Source organism: Podarcis gaigeae (assembly GCF_964106915.1).
Source record: "Podarcis gaigeae genome assembly, chromosome: 11".
In the NCBI taxonomy this organism is placed as follows: Eukaryota; Metazoa; Chordata; class Lepidosauria; order Squamata; family Lacertidae; genus Podarcis; species Podarcis gaigeae.
In genome coordinates this window covers 56,557,599-56,577,452 of record NC_139687.1, presented here as the reverse complement: position 1 = coordinate 56,577,452, position 19,854 = coordinate 56,557,599, and the positions used below count along the sequence as shown (strand labels likewise).

At 46.0% G+C, this 19,854-nt stretch overlaps 1 protein-coding gene across 2 annotated transcripts in view; it reads right to left on the bottom strand.

Annotated features, from left to right (window-relative positions):
* The window catches only part of PSTPIP2 (proline-serine-threonine phosphatase interacting protein 2), a 51,612-nt gene that overhangs the window by 11,691 nt on the left and 20,067 nt on the right, over positions 1-19,854 (bottom strand). For both annotated transcript variants that reach the window (XM_083702905.1, XM_083702906.1), the window contains exons 2-9: positions 17,098-17,198; positions 15,029-15,106; positions 12,487-12,521; positions 9,984-10,090; positions 6,556-6,618; positions 4,933-5,031; positions 4,501-4,546; positions 2,690-2,769 (exon numbers count right to left, since the gene is read on the bottom strand). In XM_083702905.1, coding sequence (XP_083559031.1) covers positions 2,690-2,769; positions 4,501-4,546; positions 4,933-5,031; positions 6,556-6,618; positions 9,984-10,090; positions 12,487-12,521; positions 15,029-15,106; positions 17,098-17,198 — 609 coding nt within the window. The remainder of the gene's footprint in view (positions 1-2,689; positions 2,770-4,500; positions 4,547-4,932; positions 5,032-6,555; positions 6,619-9,983; positions 10,091-12,486; positions 12,522-15,028; positions 15,107-17,097; positions 17,199-19,854) is intronic.

Here is a 19,854-nt window from a genome sequence, read left to right as displayed (position 1 = left end):
CACACAGAGTGCAATGAGATTGAGTGTTTGTGTGGGGCGGGAGGGAGGCTTGGTTAATTTCATTGTACACAGGTTGTACACTGACAATACACGTTGTACACTGACGTTTCCGAGCACAATTCAAAGTGTTGGTGCTGACCTTTAAAGCCCTAAACGGCCTCGGTCCAGTATATCTGAAGGAGCGTCTCCACCCCCATCATTCTACCCAGACACTGAGGTCCAGCTCCGAGGGCCTTCTGGCGGTTCACTCACTACGAGAAGTGAGGTTACAGGGAACCAGGCAGAGGGCCTTCTTGGGAGTGGCACCCCACCTGTGGAATGCCCTCCCTCCAGATGTCAAAGAGAAAAATAACTACCATACGTTTAGAAGATATCTGAAGGCAGCCCTGTTTAGGGAAGCTTTTAATGTGTAATAGATTATTGTATTTTAGTGTTCTGTTGGAAGCCGCCCAGGGTGGCTGGGGAAACCCAGCTAGATGGGTGGGGTATAAATAAATTATTATTATTATTATTATTATTATTATTATTATTATTATTAGGTCTTCTTCCATGATGTAAGCTGCCTTGTGCATGGTTTGAACTGTAGAAAGACGCATACAAATAAAATAAAAAAGTTACATAACCTTGGTCTCCTGGATCTTAGTCAAGCTTTCCTAAGGCATCGATCCCTTGCGATGTCATCTACGCTCTATAAAATCGCTGCCAGGTTTTCAATCTGATTAGAACTGGCAAAGCGAGCCATCAATTTATACTCTTGAAATCCAGTTCTTTTTCATACGCTCAGGCTGACTGAAAAGCCAGAACAGAGTCTGAACATGAGAAACTGGGGTCAGGCATTCTAAATAAAAGTACATAACACTCTCCCCACAAAAAAAATAATAAAAAAATCATGCTGTGACAGTCTACCTCAGCCTGGCACCCTGTTATTGAACTACAACTCCCATCAGCCCAGACCAGTGCTGCATGCACCTAAATATCTGAAAAGAGCCCCATTCTTGAAAACATTTTGTTCCAAATCCTGCCTGCATCTCTGAAGCACAGCTGTCAACTTTTTCCTTTTCTTGTGAGGAATCCTATTCGGAATAAGGGAATTTCCCTTAAAAAATGGGAAACGTTGACAGCTATGCTCTGAAGAAGGAAATGAATTCCCTGCACAGTATATCCATTTCCATGTGGATAATTTAAATGCAATAATCTTAACACTATTTCTGGTTCCCCAAGAAAGAATGCAGATATTCGAGATGCTTTCGAGAACTCAAGGGCATCTAAAAAGCAATCCCTGCCCAGGAAATGGTTTTCTTGCAACACTCTGGCTTTACTTGTGGGCTGCCCCCTTTTCCGTGGGGCAGGGTGGGTCTCCTCCCTGCAGCTTTTCAAAGAAACCTCACCCGCTTGAGGAAGTGATTGGCAATCCTCTGTTTTGTTACACGTACGCACACCCAAAGGGCAATCCAAAACACACAACGTTCAAAGGCGAGGGATAAAGTTTCCTCCACACACTTATTTCTGTCTTTTGGCTGCTACTAGCTAATCTGGATTCCTCCGCCCTATTTCTTTTCGACATGAAGTGTTCAAAATTCGAACCCAGAACCCAGTATTTGGGGTAAGGGGTCAGGGCAACCTTTTTTGCAGGCCAAGGGCCACATCTCCTTGTGAGTGCCCTTCCAGGGGCCACATTCAGTTCCACCCATACAGCTTTTTTAGGGGGGGAACTAGCGGCTAGTGGCAGACACCCCTTCTTACAAGCGCGGCGAGCCTCTTTTAAGACCCAAGGGCCACATTCCCGTCTAGGAAATCTTGCAGGGGCCGCATGCCAGGGGCCAGGGCAAATAGCGGCCAGGGCAAAAAACAGTATCCTAGTTTCTCCACAGACACACCAGGCAAGGAAGAGACGTTATCAAGGTTTCGAGGACATATTCCAGTCAGGCAAAAACACTTGTGAGGCGAATTGAACAAAACATTTCTGTGACAACAACACTCTCTGAGCTATACTGCCTGCCCCAGCATCCCGTCACCTCAGGAGAGGCAGCCAAACCTTTTTTTAATAATAATAATAATAATCTTTATTAGTTTTTCAATTAGATACTCCACATGCACATATTGTATTACATTTTACATTTATACTTGCTCTTCAAAGCTGACTTCCCTCCTTCCTTCTTCTGGTTTTTTATGTCACATATAATTTTATCGCATTATTTCCTTCCATTTTGTATATTGTTATTCATTTTCCATATTTTGTCCATAGTGTATCCATAAACAAATAAATCCTCGTGTTTATACAATTCTTGTTGTCTGTCTGTATTCATTTACAACTACTGTTAGTTATATTCGTTTCCTTATACAGTGCTACCTCAGGTTACGTACTTAATTCGTTCCGGAGCTCCGTTCTTAACCTGAAACTGTTCTTAACCTGAAGCACCACTTTAGCTAATGGGGCCTCCCGCTGCCGCCACATGATTTCTGTTCTCATCCTGAAGCAAAGTTCTTAACCTGAAGCACTATTTCTGGGTGTGTAACCTTAACCTGAAGCGTATGTAACCTGAGGTACCACTGTACATATTATTTTCATTATCCATCACTTTTCTTAATTTTTCCCATTATGAGGTTTCTTTCCAATTCTACTGGTTTTACTATTTCATCTTATCTTTCCTATAAGAGGCAGCCAAACCTTTGTTATATTCGTATTTACCTCACACGCCTTGACATGCTCATTCTTCCATTCTTCCCTGATCTTCTCCAGGGCACCAACGTTCATCTGATACACCCTGTCTGCAGTTGGAGAAATAAAAAAAGAGAAATCTGGTCACGTCAAGAGAAGATGGGCCAAATATAGAATTGCAGAATTGGAAAGGGACCCCAAGGTTCAAGTTCAATTCCACTGGCAGTGCAAGAATCACAGCTATAGAAGCTTTGACGGTTGGCCATCCAACCTCGGTTTGAAGACCTCCAAGGAAGGAGAGTCCACCATCTTCCATGGGACTCCATTCTACCACCGAACGGCTCCTTCCGTCAGAAAGTTACAATATGATAATCTTTGTTGTCATTCTTCCACACAGAACAATGAAATTGAAAAATCTACATAAGACATTCAAAACCCAACAAGCCTGCTATCCCAGCTATCCCAACCTGGTTAGCCCCTTAAAAACTCTGATACCCCATTTTTAAATACAATATACTTCCATACAGACTCCTTAAAGGTAAAGGGACCCCTGACCATTAGGTCCAGTCGTGACCGACTCTGGGGTTGCGGCGCTCATCTCGCTTTATTGGCCGAGGGAGCTGGCGTACAGCTTCCGGGTCATGTGGCCAGCATGACTAAGCTGCTTCTGGCGAACCAGAGCAGCGCACGGAAACGCCATTTACCTTTCCGCCAGAGCGGTACCTATTTATCTACTTGCACTTTGAGGTGCTTTCGAACTGCTAGGTTGGCAGGAGCTGGCACCGAGCAACAGGAGCTCATCCCATGGCGGGGATTCAAACTGCCGACCTTCTGATCGGCAAGCCCTGGGCTCTGTGGTTTAACCCACAGCGCCACTTGCGTCCCTTACAGACTCCTTACAATGCGTTTAAAACCAAAATCGCATTTGGGTAGAAACTGTTTCTCAGGCGGCTGGTCCTAGTCTTTATAATCCTGTGCCTTCTCCCAGAAGGCAGAAGCTGAAAGAGATCATTTCCGGGGTGCGCACGATCCTGCACTATCTCTGCAGCTTTCTTATGGCACCAGGAAGCGTAGATTTGATCCAAGGTGGGAAGAGTGCACCCAATTATTCTCTCCGCAGTCTTTACAACCCTGGACGGCATTGTTTTTCTCCTGACCATGCAGCTCCCAAACCACACACACAGACCATAAGTTAATACGCTCTCCACAGTGCAATGGCAAAATGCCATCAACAGGTCCTTTGAGAGATTATTTTTCCGGAGGATTCTCAGAAAATATAACCTCTGCTGTGCTCTCTTCATCAGGTCTTTACTGTTTTCTCCCCAGGTTAGGTCATCTCTCAACTCCATTCCCAGAAATCGAAACACCGAGACCTGTTCCACGCACTTCCCCTCAATAATAAGTGGCTGAATATTCAATTTACATTTCCTAAAGTCCACAGTAATCTCTTTTGCTTTCTTTAAGTTAAGGAGTTAAGTTGTTTTTCCTGCACCACTCCCCCAACTGCTCAACTTCCTTCCCCTCTCCAGCCATAATTAAACCAACCACCATTGTATCATCTGCAAACTTAATGATCTTATTACTGGGGTATTTGGGGGCACAGTCAGCTGTGTAGAGCGTTCTTCCTGATGTTCAGTCGGAATCTCCGTTCTTGTAACCTGAATCCAGCAGAAAAGGAGTGAGCTCCTTCCACCATGTTGTTAACCCTTCAGATATTTAAAGGAAATCACAGAATTGTAGAGTTGGAAGGGGCCACTGCAGATAAAGCTGCTGCTAAAGGCAGCAGAGCAGAGGTCCGTGCAAAAGTTGGCAACCCAACTTTTCTGGGGACGTGAACTCACCCGAATCTTCCAGGGCTGTCTTTGTTTGAGCCAACTTCACGAAGAGCTGGAAGGGAATAAAAAGGAAAGAGGTCAATTGTCATTCGGCCAGCTAGGAGAGCAGCCTGGTTGGGCAGATGGGTCTCCAACCGCCATCTTGGTTAAGGGAAGGGGGCCTGACCTTAGCCTTCCCTAGAACTTCCATTTTGTTTAGAAGGTACCTTCCACCACATGTGGTGGACCTGCAAATAGGTACATAAAGGCTTTCTGGGAAATGATATATAATGAGTTAATGAAAATGTTGAAAAATACATTTGTTAAGAAACCAAAAGCTCTCCACCACTGAGCTATGGTGCTCCCTCTTTCATCTCCCTATTTTTGGCCTCGTTTAGGGTCATACTTCAGCCCCATCCAGCTCCCTCTCCCCACGACCCCCCCTTGCACCTTCCTAACCTTTTCCTGCTGCTTTTGCGTGACCAGGTTGGCGCTCCGGTGGACGGCCTGCTCCGCCTCATCCTTGTCCCGGCACCTTTGCTCATACAGCCTCTTGGCCTGAGGGGAAACCAGGATGCAACAGGTTGCAAAGGATGTACATCAAAGGGTTACGACAGAGACCGTATCAACTTTGGACCAGGCTACCTATGAGATTGGCCTTGCGTGTTCAGACCCAGAAACCTCCCCCTTAAATAAATTCACAATTGACTCAAATTTTAGGTTTGGTTTTTGGCAGAATTTAGGCCACAACTTTATTGATTACAGAAAGTGACTGGTTGCATAGGCTCTGGTTTGACTAGCTCCCTGCCATGCAGGTATCGCTGACCCAGGGCACCAGCATAGGTGAGCCAAGGGTGAACACCTGGATAAGCAGAAAGCTGGGCACGGGAACAGGCCATCTCTGCCACCCAAATGTCCCCCTCTGGACTCAGGCATGGGAACAACCCCTTCTCAGGTGTGGACCAAACCATCGAGTCCCTGGATTCCTTTAACGGAATACCCTTCACATAGGGATGGCGAGAGCATTCTCCCATCCCTGTCACCTGAACCAGAGCCTATCTGCAACCTTACAAGTTGTGACAATTTGCTACGCGGCAGGCAAAACCCAAACGGCAACAGCCAATCAGCCAAGTGGGGGAAATTCCTGCCATGCCCCTGTCCCAACGTGCCCCTGTCCCAACGACAGATGACACATGACGGCATAGCAAGGTCAAGCGCAAAGCCCTAAAAGTAGGGAGAGGTTGGTGGGTGTTCCGAATGCACGTGCCAAAAGAGGAAGCTCTGGGTCACGTAAAGTAAAGATAAAGGGACCCCTGACCCCAGGTGTGGCCGACTCTGGAGTTGTGGTGCTCATCTCGCTTTATTGGTCGAGGGAGCCGGCATAAAACTTCTGGGTCATGTGGCCAGCATGACTAAGCCGCTTCTGGTGAACCAGAGCAGCGCACGGAAACGGTGTTTACCTTCCTGACAGAACGGTACCTATTTATCTATTTGCACTTTGAGGTGCTTTCGAACTGCTAGGTTCGCAGGAGCGGGGACCGAGCAATGGGAACTTACCCTGTCGCGGGGATTCGAACTGCCGACCTTCTGATCGGCAAGCCCTAGGCTCAGTGGTTTAACTCACAGCGCCACCCGCGTCCGTGCATGGGTATAAATAGGTCCCTCGAACCGTTTAGACTGCGTCCCATTGGCCAGATTGCACCCAGTTTTGAGGGACCTACCAATCGGGTATTGTGGCTGACCAATGTACCCATCCACAACACAGGGTGTTGGTTGTCCAGGTCCTCCCGATTTGTCCCATAAATGCTCTCTGGATCGCTTCAACTTGTGGCAGCAACGCAGCCACAGGTGTCACATATAATACCTGCTCTGCTTTTGTAAGAAACTGATCTTTGGAACTCCCTGCCTCTTGATGAACAGGCAGGCACTGTTTTATTCTCTCTGCAAATCGTTTTGAGGCTTTCTACACTCAGGCTCGTCTCGCCATATGAAGCTGAACCTGCTTCACCACACGACTGCCAGAGAGGGTGATCTGCAAGGGCATGTGGTATCTTAAGAACCAGAGGAGAAGAATTAACTCACGTCCAGGGTTTTCTTGTACTGCAGATTCCGGTTTTTGTGAATCGCGTCCATTATGAGTTCGATCTGCGGAAAGAGTATCAGGGTTAGTGCAGCCTTTTGCTCCTCAGCAGAACAGGGAAGGAAAGAGAAATCCGTTTCCCCTTTCTAAATATAGAAGGCCACACGCGTTTTACAAGGAGAGGAATTACCGCGAACGTCTTCCACTTCATCTTGCAAAACTGAATTGTCATGTCTTTGCTACAGGCCTCCGATTTGGACACCTAACAGAGAATCTGAATTCCACCGAATTTTGAGGTTTGTTAAAGGGTTGGATTTCCTAATAACCGAAGCAGAACGCCAGTAAAAGACATTCAATCATGCCGAAAGCACAGCAGCTTCACTTTGCTTCCTCATGTACTACTTGAAATTCTTTCATTCCCTTTGCAGACCCATGGCGGCTAGAAACTTGGGTTTAATTTAACCCAAGTTGAGTTTCCCTGTTGATTCAGGTCAGAGGAGACAGGATTTTCAGCCAGGCTTTTGGGCTTGATCTTGAGGAGTTTCACAATACTACTACGGTTCTTATTTTTTATTGGTTCCAAAGTTTAATATTTTATTGCTAAGTCGCTTTGAGTTCACTGTTCCTTTAAAAAAGCAACTGATACGTGCAATAAAATAATGGATTCATAGCTGGATCCTGCCCTATGCTTTTCAGCAGGGAGGGTATAATTATGGAAGCTCTTAGTTTGAAAAGGAAATTCAAAACCAAAAGCTTTTTCTCCAGAGCTTTGAAATGCAGAAACATAAGATATCGCCCTCAAACAAGGAAGCTGTGCTGTGTTACCTGGTCTGGGCACTATGCGGTTAAGGTGCAAGCTGAATTTTGTTCCACTAGCGGAGGAGAGGGGGAAGCAGTTGTGAAAGGAACGAGGAAATTAAAATGGGCAGGCAAGAAACGCTGCCTTGTCCATCAGCGGTGGAAACGTTCAGGTGCTGAATGGAGGTTGTTGTCTTCTTGGAACCAGAGTTCATCACATTTTAGGGCTCCCAAACACAATGGAAACTGGAATTAACACCAGCGGAGTGGGGTGGCAAGCACAGGTGTGTGTGTTTTTGTGTGCTCACTCCCTGGAGTGCCAGCATATTTATTATTTCTACCGAAAGATGGTGGAGATTACCTGTACCTGAACATCACAATCTGCGTGCCTGAGCTCAGCAATCCCTGGGCTGCATGTGGCTCTGTGTTTAGTTGCAATGTAAAGTCTTGCGTGAATTCCCCAAAACCATTACAGTATTTTGCTTTTATCAAAGCTCATACACAATTTCATTCTGGACAGATAGTCAATACAGTAATTTAACAATTGCTTTAAACCAATTCTTGTCCGTGAAACCAAAATCATATCATCTGCATATAGGAGGATGGGAATGCTTAATGCATTGAGTTTTGGGCTATGGGCGTCCACCTGTTTTAGTGAAGACGCGAGGTTGTTAAGAAAAAGGTGAAAAAGAGAGGGAATAAAGATGGAATCAATGTCAGCGAATCATCCTGTGTCTGTGGGGAGTCTGCTACAGCCTCCCAAAATTTCTTATGACCCCTCGTTAGGATGGCTAAAAGTAACGTATCCCAACATGCCTGACTATATCCTATCCGGCTGAGCTGGATAATTTCCCTGAGTTGTTGGGATCTGGAGAAGTAAATATCAGGCATGTGTGTGTGTGTGTGTGTGTGTGTGTGTGTGTGTACAGACAGACACACAGACAGACACACACACACACACACACACATATATATATATATATATATATATATATATATATGCTTTCGTAGATTTTCACGGGTACAGGAATGCAGGTTTTGGTGTCCTCGCCCCTATACACGAAGCCAAGCCAAAGCACAACTAAGTACAATACAGCCATCTTCTCAGGAAAACTCTTCACAAAGTTCAAGAGGTCAAGACACAAAGACTTTAGCAACTAATCCACACCTAATGACCCACCTAAGTGGTACTCAGGATATCACTCAAGAAATCACTCAAGGTATCTCTCAAGTAATTAAGGAACAAAAGAAGAAAAGGCACACTAGCCTGGGAACTTCCTCTCTGCCCAGAACATTGGAGGCTAGACACCACACCCCCTCTACAGTATTTATAGGAACTCAAACATTGAGATCCCGCTCTGTTCCAGTAACAAGAAGCCGAAAGCACCAGCCTGAAGATGACGAGTGAGACCTCGTCGAAACGTCGCCTAGACACCCCAACTTTTACACGGGAAGACACCCGAGGACACCAAAACCTGCATATATATATATATATAGGTACCTTGGGTTAAGTACTTAATGCATTCTGCAGGCCCGTTCTTAACCTGAAACTGTTCTTAACCTGAAGCACCACTTTAGCTAATGGGGCCTCCCGCTGCCACTGCGCCGCCAGAGCACAATTTCTGTTCTCATCCTGAAGCAAAGTTCTTAACCCAAGGTACTATTTCTGGGTTAGCGGAGTCTGTAACCTGAAGGGTATGCAACCCGAGGTATCACTGTATATATCAGACCTGTTGCAGACATGAACCTTGGGCCACCCTCCCCCTTCCCCAATCTGGTGCCATCCAGAGGTTTGAGACTACAACTCCCATCCCTCCCTCGATATCCAAAACATCTGAAAGGTGCCTGGTTGGGTAAGGCTGCTAGGAGTCTGGATTTGAGGGATTTGAGAGGAGGGGTCTGCACAAACATTGGTAAAGCACATTTTATTGCCTATGGATTCAAAGAACACAGTGATCCCTTGGTTCTCAAACTTAATCCATTCTGGAAGTTCGTTCCAAAACCAAGGTGCGCTTTCCCATAGAAAGTAATGCAAAATGGATTAATCCGTTCCAGACTTTTAAGAACAACCCCTAAAACAGTAATTTAAGATGAAGTTTACTATCTAACGAGACCATTGAACCATAAAATGAAAGCAATAATCAATGTAAAAAGGTAAAGGGACCCCTGACCTTTAGGTCTAGTCATGACCGACTCTGGGGTTGCAGCGCTCATCTCGCTTTATTGGCCGAGGGAGCCAGTGTACAGCTTCCGGGTCATGTGGCCAGCATGCTTCTGGCGAACCAGAGCAGTGAACAGAAACACCGTTTACCTTCCCGCAGGAGTGGTACCTATTTATCTACTTGAACTTTGACGTGCTTTTGAACTGCTAAGTTGGCAGGAGCAGGGACAGAGCAACGGGAGCTCACCCCGTCACAGGGATTCGAACCACCAACCTTCTAATCAGCGGAAGCATTCCAGCGTGTGCCATCGCTGCTCATCTTATCTGTCCTGAGTGGAGAAGCCAAGTGACAACATTTTGCAGAATGCCCTATCTCTAGGAAGAAGCGGGATAGGCCTCAGGCGGCAAAATGGAACCGGCTACCACCATCTGTCTCCAAGGACCTTCTCCATTCCCTCTCGTGCTCCTGACCTTTTTGCGATGGAGTTTTTGCTTCTCCCGGAAGTCCTCCATCTTCCTCGCCTCTTCGCGCAATGTTTGGGCCAACTGGATGTGGCTCTGCCCGACGCTGTCCACCTCTGAGAGCAAGGATATGATAAGAAAGAAATAAAAGTGTAATGTGAAAACTTCAGTAAGTTAAAAGTGCTGTTGTGCAATTTTTCTATTACTATTTATGTATTGTTAAAATTGGCTAATTGTAATGAATTGATGTAGCAACTACTGTGGTTTTTTCCTTTGTTATTGTTGAATTCTAAATAAAGTATTATTCTTTTTAAAAAAATGAAAGCAAGGAACGGTATAACAAAAGAATCACCGGGAGGAAATGTAAATGGCAGGCTTTGTTCCTTCTTGCCACCCAACTCTGGAAGGAACGTCACTTTTACTGCCGCTTTGCAGAAGGGAAACCGAGGCTGAAGCACAACAGCAACATTCCCAAGGTCATCTGACGCGAAGTTTCCGACTAAAACGCTGTGATTTATTTTTTTTATAAAGTGAATGTTGCAGTTTTCGTGACTTTATTTTTTGCTTAATTCTTCTATAGCGGCAATAATAATGTTGGGGAAACGTCGCAGAGCAACTAGCAAAACAGGATGCTGTGTCAACGCTCCAATATAAATCCACCACTAACACACAATTGTTCCGTCAACCACATGTTGCAGAATACAGCCTCTAAGGAAACACCAGCCTGCAGGGACAGGGTTTAGAAGCGTTTAGTAGAGATGTTCTCGTCCAGCTAAGGTGCTCATCACCAAATTAATATGGGGCTGAACAGGGAGGAAGTGAGATTGTAACCTGAAGCGTATGTAACCCGAGGTACCACTGTATATAAAAAAGAACTATTCAACCCCAGAGAGTCACATGCGGTGCAATTAACATCTCCTGTTTAGCAACCATGTTCAAAATCGTGCCAGCTCCTTCGTGACATCCGCAAGCTCTGCACACCCATCCTGACCTGATCCTCAATTTTAGGGCAACCCAGTCAGATGGGCAGGATATTATCAAACCGTTCCTTTCCTAGCCTGCTAAGAGGGCTGCAATATGAGTGGGCTGCAATGACAGCCAGTGTGGTACAGTGCATGGGTAAGGAAAATAAGGCCTGGGGGTCGGATCCGGGCCTTAGTTAGTCTACCCATGCACCTATGCCCAATCGCCTTCTAAATCCAGCCTGCGGACGGTCTGGGAATCAGTGTGTATTTACATGAGTAGAATATGTGCTTTTATTTAAAAGGCATCTCTGGTTTATTTGTGTGGCATAGGAATTTGTTCATTTCCCCCCCCCCCTCCAAAATATAGTCCGGCCCCCGACAAGGTCTGAGGGACAGTGGACCGGCCCCCTGCTGAAAAAGGTTGAAGACCCTGGTGTAGTGGTTTAGGGTGTTGCACTAGGACCTGAGAGCCCTGGGTTCAAATCCCTGCTCAGGAACCAAGCTCACCGAGTGACCTTACGCCTGTCACTCAGTCTCAGCCAGACCTACCTCCCAGGGTTGTTGTAGGGAGTGGGGAGAACTGTGCATGCTGCATTGAGCACCTCAGAGGAAAGGTGGAATATAAATGGAATAAGGAGGTAAAGAAAAAGTAAGGTACTGGGTTTCCCTTCCTAATAAGCACTGCTTTCCGAAGGTTTTGGCAGTTTCCAGCCGTGAAATGAGCTGCCCGCATTCTTAGAGTAAATACCGTATTTTTCGCCCTATAGGGCGCACCGGCCATAGGGCGCACCTAGGTTTCGGGGGGGGAAATCAAGGGGGGAAATATGATCCCCCCCCAGCAGCTCTTGGAGCAGTGGACAGGCTGCACGCATCCTGTGCGCTACTCCAAGACCTTCTCCCTGCTTACGCGGGAGGTGTCGGAATTCCCCCACCTCCCGCAAAAGCCCACAGGAGCTGCGCGCGACTCCTGCGGGCTTTTCGACCAGGAGGGAGAAGGGACTGAAACGGCCAGTCAGTCCCTTGTCCCTCCTTGGGGAAAAGCCCCCAAGAGTGGCGCGCTCCGCGGCTCCTGCGGGCTTTTCGACCCAGCTTGTGGGGCTGGCGGTGGGGGGAAGCGCTGCTTTCCCCCACCGCCAGCCTCAAAGCGGGGTCGGGGAGCAGCTCTAAGATGTCGCGCGCCTTCCCGCTGGCCCCCCCCCAGCTTGTGGGGCGAAGCGCAGCCTTCATTTTTGGAGGGGGAAAAAGTGTGTCCTATAGGGCGAAAAATACGGTAAGACTTTGCAGTCTGCTGTAAGTCTTCTAGGGAGGAACTGGAGTAAAGGAAATTAAAATGCCAGAGCGTTCCATGAAATTCAGGGTGGGGAGGAGGGGAGAGGAGAGAGAATTATCTAAAAATACATGGCTCCCCCCCCCCCAAAGGTAGCCTGCAAATATCAAAGTATTTCGAGCCAGTGATTTCACTCTCCTGTGTATGTGTTTGTACATCTCTTCACACACAACCCGAGCCACAGCTTTGCACATTCTGGAGACCGTTAAAAGTTACTTACGTTGCTTAAAAACCTCAAGAGCTCTTCTCAAGGTGCTGGAGGAAATGCAGAAAGAGTGAGGGGGGAGAGAGAGAGAGAAAGGAGCAAACTGTTAGAATCTGGAAAACTTTGGAGAGAGGAAGAAATCATCAAATCTGTTTTTATGCCACACGCGCCAGAACAAGACTTCCTTGTGAACTTGCATAAACTGGCCTTGTTTCAACACCGGGTGATGCAACCTTTGAAATTCAGAGGACAAATTTTTACGGCTGGGCGTGAGGTCCTGGACTTCTCTTTCTTCTGCTTCCAGAGACCTCCTCAAAAACACTTGGTGGCTTGGTAAATATGCCAAGATTTCTCAAGAGGGGCTGGGACCGAGGCTCAAAATCCAAACAACACTCCTCTCTCTCTCACACACACACACACAAGCAGATGATTTAACATGGGGCAGCTCCACTGGGAAAGTCTCCTGCACAGCTCCTCTTGACTGCAAGGGGGTTGTGCAAGAGACCTTCCCAGGGGACTCTCTCTTCCCATAAGCAGGCTGTACCCCGTAGCGCAGATCCACCCATTTTCCACTGTAACACCTGTAAAAAATAAATGCTGCTGTGTTATATACCTAGGAAGAGGCCAGCCCAGATCTAGAAAGAGGAGATAACAAAACCCTTTTGTTTTAGGCAGGCCTAGTACACAATTTTGTTACTTTAAAAAAAAAAATAACTAACTTTATATATCACTTGATTACACAAAAATTAAAAAAATCCAAACATTGTTATAATTTTTTATTAATTTTCCAATATTACCACAGTTTCGCCAATTGTACAGTTATTCCAATTAATATCAAAATAATTCCAAATTTCTACAATTTAATCAAAGTGATATCCCGCAGGGAGAAACCCCAAACTTCTGGTTGGTTTTTTAAAAAATAAACAAAACGTTAAAATTATCGGTCATTTAAAAATATTCAAAAGATGATTAAAATCAACTGTGGCTAAAAAGAAATAAGAAATAAATACTTGCTGATTTTATCCATATTTTTAATTACGCTTACTGTTTTTTTAATGTCTGGTTTTTGTCACTATTTTTCCGGGTCATGTGGCCAGCATGACCAAGCCGATTCTGGCGAAACCAGAGCAGCGCACGGGAACGCTGTTTACCTTTCCTGCCAGAGCGGTACCTATTTATCTACTTGCACTTTTTGGGGTGCTTTTCAACTGCTAGGTTGGCAGGAGCAGGGACCGAGCAATGGGAGCTCACCCCGTCGCGGGGATTCGAACCGCCAACCTTCCGATCAGCAAGCGCTAGGGTCAGTGGTCTAGACCACAGCGCTATCCGCATCATTCTTGTTTAATTTATATGTAGATCCAGAACTGGTTACGAGCAAATCTGAACCCACAAAGCCGAAGGATTCCCACCCCTTTTTACCTACAGCTTCCCAAGATGGCTGTCTCACCGTACGGCAAAACCAGCCACCATGAGCAATTTAAAGCAGCGGAGCTTCCCCTAAGCCACAGCCTTTTCTCATTTCCACTAAAGCAGGAACTGAATTCTGAGCATGGGCAACGATGGTTACTGGAAGAGCCTACTTGGGCAGAAATGAAGGGAACTGGGGTTACGTCACACACGGTTTTTTAAACCAGCGAGTGTTTTTCCAGCAAAAACCCTCCTTGCTTTCACAATAGACTCAGGGACTTTTTAGACTGGGGGCAGATGGCTGTCTGAATTCTGGACCAAAAACAGACAAAGCAGTTCCGTTTTAGCAAAGTGATTTTTGGAGGGTACGCTTTAACTTTCCTCTCCCCGTGTGGACCCCCATTCACACCCACAAATCTGCTCCAAAGGGCAGGGGTAAACCCCTCAGAAGAAATCTCCAGGGATGCGGGTGGCACTGTGAGTTAAACCACAGAGGCTAGGACTTGCCGATCAGAAGGTCGGCGGTTCGAATCCCCGTGACGGGGTGAGCTCCCGTTGCTCGGTCCCTGCTCCTGCCCACCTAGCAGTTCGAAAGCATGCCAGTGCAAGTAGATAAATAGGTACCACTCCAGCGGGAAGGTAAATGGCGTTTCCGTGCGCTGCTCTGGTTCTCCAGAAGCAGCTTAGTCATGTTGGCCACATGACCAGCATGTACGCCAGCTCCCTTGACCAATAAAGCGAGATGAGCGCCGCAACCCCAGAGTCAGTCACGACTAGACCTAATGGTCAGGGGTCCCTTTACCTTTATAGGAAGAGGAGGGGACCTTCATAAAGGCAAAAAGAGAGCTGCCTTATTCCAAGGCAGACTCCACAGGCCAGAATTGCCCACACTGGCTGGCAGCCGGCTGTCCAGTGCTCCCGAGACAGGAGCTCCTCCAAGCCTTACCTGGCCATGCCAGGATTTGATTCAGGGACCCTTCCCCGAGCGCCTTCCATCACGCAGCTAGAATGTCTTGCGCTAATGGAAGTACGTTGCTGGAATCTGCCCCTATTTTCATTCAAAGGAAGTCCATAGGTTGAGCCAAAAATGGGGTCTAACCTCCCCTTTTTCCCCACAAACAACACAGTTTTAGGGACCGCAGTCACTCACTTTAGCTCTGTCTGCCCGCAGGGTTTTTTCCGCGATAAATTAATCAGGTCCTTGCCATATCTCTCTTCTATAGAAGCCCTGTTGCGTGGGAAGAGAACAATTTTGTTTGTGGCGGAAATGACTGGCAGAATCCGAGACCAGGGAGAACAGTCGGTGGAAGAAGATTGGAAGAAATTTAAAGCTTATTTACAGAAACATTGTAAAATTAAGGAATGTTAGAAGGATGTTGGAATGAAGTCACGTGGTTTTAGCAGAAACGTTATAAAAGATTAAGAAAGAATAGATTGTTAATTGGTGAGAATGTAAAGTTATATTATATTAAGATAAATTATAAAAACAAAGATGGAAAGGATTTGCTGAAATAGCTAATTGAACTAGAACACAAAAAAGGGAGGTGTGAGGAGGTCAAGGAAACAAGCAAATGAAAGATAAGTTATGGAAGGATTGATTTGTTGTTGTTTTTTCTTAATTGTTTTTATTTCTCTGTGTTTTTGCTCTTTTTTTCTTTTCTTTTTCTTTAATTTTGTAATCTTTCAAAACCTTAATAAATATTATTTTTTTAAAAAAAGAGAATGATTTTGTTTGTTTGTTTGCTTGTTTGTTTGTTCATATCCTGCCTCTCCACCCCCCGCCCCCACAGCCAGGGGCTCCAAGTTGGCTTACACAAATGGAAGCAACACATATAAAATACGGGAAAGCCTAAAACATATGGAAGATGTAGAACAATGGCAAGAGAAGTTGATGAACTATGCAGAACTGGCAAAAATGACAGACAGAAAAAGACAACACAGACTTTGAAAAAGATTGGGAACCATTCATATTATATTTGCAGAAACGAAGAAAGTCGATAGACTTGATGGCAGGATTTAAATAAACATTCACATTATTAGCATTAGAAAATGTTTAGAAGGTAGTGAAATATGATTATGGCGTATTTACTTTTATTTTTACGCTTTTAGGCTTGAAGTTATGTTATTAATAACTTTTTCTGTTAAGAGATAGCAAAGTGGGTGAAAATGGGAGGAATATATAGTAAATGCTAAGAATTTCAGATGCATATAATGAATGAAAAAGAAAAATGAATTAAATGTTGTTTTTTTAAATAAATTAAATAAACAGGTTGGGTGGCCATCTGAAAAAAAATAAAATAAAACATACAGAAGATTAACAAGTACAAAGTAATTTGGACTATAATAGAATCATAGAACCGCCGAGTTGGAAGGGCACCCCAGAGGTCATCTAGTCGAACCCCCTGCAAAGCAGGAATCTCAGGTAAGCAACTATGACAGGTAGCCATCCAACCTCTGCTTAGAAATTTCCATGAAGGAGAGGCGTTAGTTTCAACAGAATTGAAAAAATATTTTTTTAAAAAAATAAATAAATTATCAAATCACAGATAATGAGAAACAGCATAATTCAACTCCTTTCCTTAAAAAAAACGAAACAAAGGCCTATTGGAACAAAATACCTGCCAGCTGAAGAACAACAAGGAGTTGTTCCGCCTGGCTCTTGGCTTGGAATTAACTTGTTCCCCTCTTCCTCTTTCCTTTTTCCTTTCTCCTTTTGTGTTGGAACTCCTATTTGGGGACTTCCCTGGCTTTTTTCTGGCCCACATAGGACCAGTCTGGATAGTTAGCCTCGGTGAAGATGTTTTCATCCCCAAAAAAGTTTTTGAGTTTCTGCTGAAATGAGGCTGCATTTTAACGTTGTGTTTTAATCTTGTTTTTTAAATTGTATTTCAGTCAATTGTTTTATATCTGGTGTTAGCCACCCTGAGCCTGGTCTTGGCTGGCGAGGGGAGGGGGTATAAATAAAATTTATTATTTATTATTATTAAGGAGAGAGCCGGTCTAGCTTCTCCAGGGAGGGAGTTTCAGAGCCTGGGAGAAGCCACCACCGAGAAGATAATTTTTTGGGAAATGGAACCCATGGAGGGAGGGGAGGAGGTCCAAAGGTTCAAAAGAACCTTTTCCTTTTTGTGTTCTGGAATGGTTAAAATTATTGTGCACAAATTTATGTAAAACCAAGAATATATAACGGAGCAAGTCCGACAAGTCTTCAGCACATACCTTTCCTTCAAAAAGTCTTCAAACTCCTTGCAGTTCTTCCTGCCGTCATTGAGGTGCTGGATGATGCCATCGTAACCAGCTGTGCTGACTAAATCTGTAGTCTGAGCAAAGGGGGTTGAAAAATATATTTAGAAGAAATATAACTTTAAAACAACAACAACAACCAGCCCAGCAAGGATCTAGAACAGGGGTCCTCAAACTACGGTCCGCGGGCCAGATCCAGCCTGCCAGGGTCCTGAACCTGGCCCATCCGCAAGGCACAAGGCTCAGAAGGCCGCCGGATCAGAAAGCCGCCGGAGGGTGGGACAGTGGTGAAGGAACCCCTTCCGCACCAGCCGTTACTCTCCGGCCAACTCCATGCCCGCCGGAACAGCGCCTCCCTAGCCAGTTGCCTCCTTAACGCTGCACGGATCTCATCTGGTGGCTTTGGCAGCCTTAAAAGTTAGGGAAGCACCAAAAACACAGGCAACATACAGTGGTGCCTCGCAAGACGAAAATAATCCATTCCGCGAGTCTCTTCGTCATACGGGTTTTTAGTCTTGCGAAGCAACCCTATTAGCGGCTTAGCGGCTATTAAAGGCTTAGCGGCTAAAAGGCTATTAGCGGTTTAGCGGCTTAGAAAAAGGGGGGGAAGCGAAAAAAATCGCAAGACTCGCAAGACGTTTTCGTCTTGCGAAGCAAGCCCATAGGGAAATTCGTCTTGCAAAGCGCATCGAAAAACTGAAAACCCTTTCGTCTAGCGGGTTTTTCGTCTTGCGAGGCATTCATCTTGCGGGGCACCACTGTATGCAAATAGAATTAGCAAGAAGAGGGGAGCCTCCATGTAAACAGCGGTGGGTGAATCTTTAAAATCAAGCGCTCCACCCACACTTCCCCTCTACAATTTCCTGATTCTGTGATTCTATCCTTTGAAGTTTAGACTGATACATCTTAGGTTTCATCCTGTTTACACTTCCTTTTCCCTCTCCTCTCTCATGGCTTGGGATGAGAGATCCCCATGGTCTGAGAAGAAATGAGCAAGCACAGCTGCTTTTACTTTCTCCAGACCAGTTATTTAGCTTAGAACTAGAAACGGTCCTATCCGATAATAAACAGCTTCAATTACTTTTCTCTACTGCTGTATTGGACGGGACGTGGGTTAAACCACAGAGCCTAGGGCTTGCCGATCGGAAGGTCGGCGGTTCGAATCCCCGCAATGGGGTGAGCTCCCGTTGCTCAGTCCCTGCTCCTGCCAACCTAGCTTTTCAAAAGCACGTCAAAGTGCAAGTAGATAAATAGGTACCACTCCTGCGGGAAGGTAAACGGAGTTTCTGTGCACTGCTCTGCTTTTGCCAGAAGTGGCTTAGTCATGCTGGCCACATAACCCGGAAAAAGTGTCTGCGGACAAATGTTGGCTCCCTCGGCCAGTAAAGTGAGATGAGCGCCGCAACCCCAGAGTCGTCCGCGACTGGACTGTCAGGGGGCCTTTACCTTTACCTTTTTACCGCTGTATCTCTCATGGTGCGATTGCAACAAGATCTCCAGGGATGAATACGCTTCAGCTTAAATATTTTTGGGTTGTGCTCTGCAGTGACCCGGAAGTAACAGAGCGCGTTACTTCCGGGTTTCGCTGCTCGCACATGTGCAGACGCTCAAAATGACGTCACACACATGCACAGAAACAGCGAAACGCGGCCCACACATGCGCAGAAGCGCCTTACGTTCACTTCAGGATGCGAATGGGGCTCCGGAACGGATTCCGTTTGCATCCAGAGGTACCACTGTATTGTAATTTAGTCTAAAGGAGTTTTTGTTTTTGTTATTAAAACCTAGCAAAAGTTAATTTTGCATTTCTTGAATGTGTGGTCTCCCCAGCACGCCTTCTGCAGCACAACTTATCTGCAAAATAGCCAACACTGGGCTGTTTTACGGCACAGCAAACATTTGTGCACCTGTTCAACCTGAGAACTTGATGGTGTAAATCGGTCACGAGACTGAAACACACACCTTTCTGGTTCTGTGTTTTTTAAAAACTGGCACCAGCAGGATTATATTTGCTCCTTGCTCAGGGTGGCCTAAATGCTCCTGGAATAACCAGAGAGTTTCAGATGGGCAGAGATGGATTTAGGGGACTGCAACTGGTTCCCCCACACTGGGCACCAAGCCGAGAGAGCGCCACAGGGGGCACTGCAACCATGACGAACAACGGAAGGCAAGGGGCAGGGAGGTTGCCAAATGTTGGCAGCACACAGGCGCCTCTGAAATTTTAAAAGCTCAAAGTCCTCCACCAAGATGGGGTTGGGGCAGCCAAGTGCCACGAAGCCCAGCCTCAGCATTGCAAGGTCTCCTCACCAGTGCCGGAGGCAGGGAAGCCAGTGCAAATGTTTCGGCTGGGAACATAACTAGGTCACCATCTGTGGCACAGCTATAAACAGAAATAACCCCAGAGGAGCTGTTTGCAGGAATATCGGTGGAAACTGTAGGCAGGCTGCTTCAAGGTGACAAGTCAGCCGCTGATGAGTCCTTGATGCAACAGAAAGAGTGAGATGGAAACCAAATTCCAGATACAGCACAATTCTGTTCAGCCCCACTGAACCGACTGAGACTCAGGGGCGCCGACTCCTAGGGGCACATCTCTTCTGGGGTCCCCTGGTCCCCAATATTTTTTTGGATGAGGAGCTGGGGCCCCCAATGTTCTGAATGAACAGGGGATGGAGTAGGCTGAGTGCAGAGCCAAGGACAGTGAAGAGGCAGCAGGAGGAGACATCCGAGAACAAG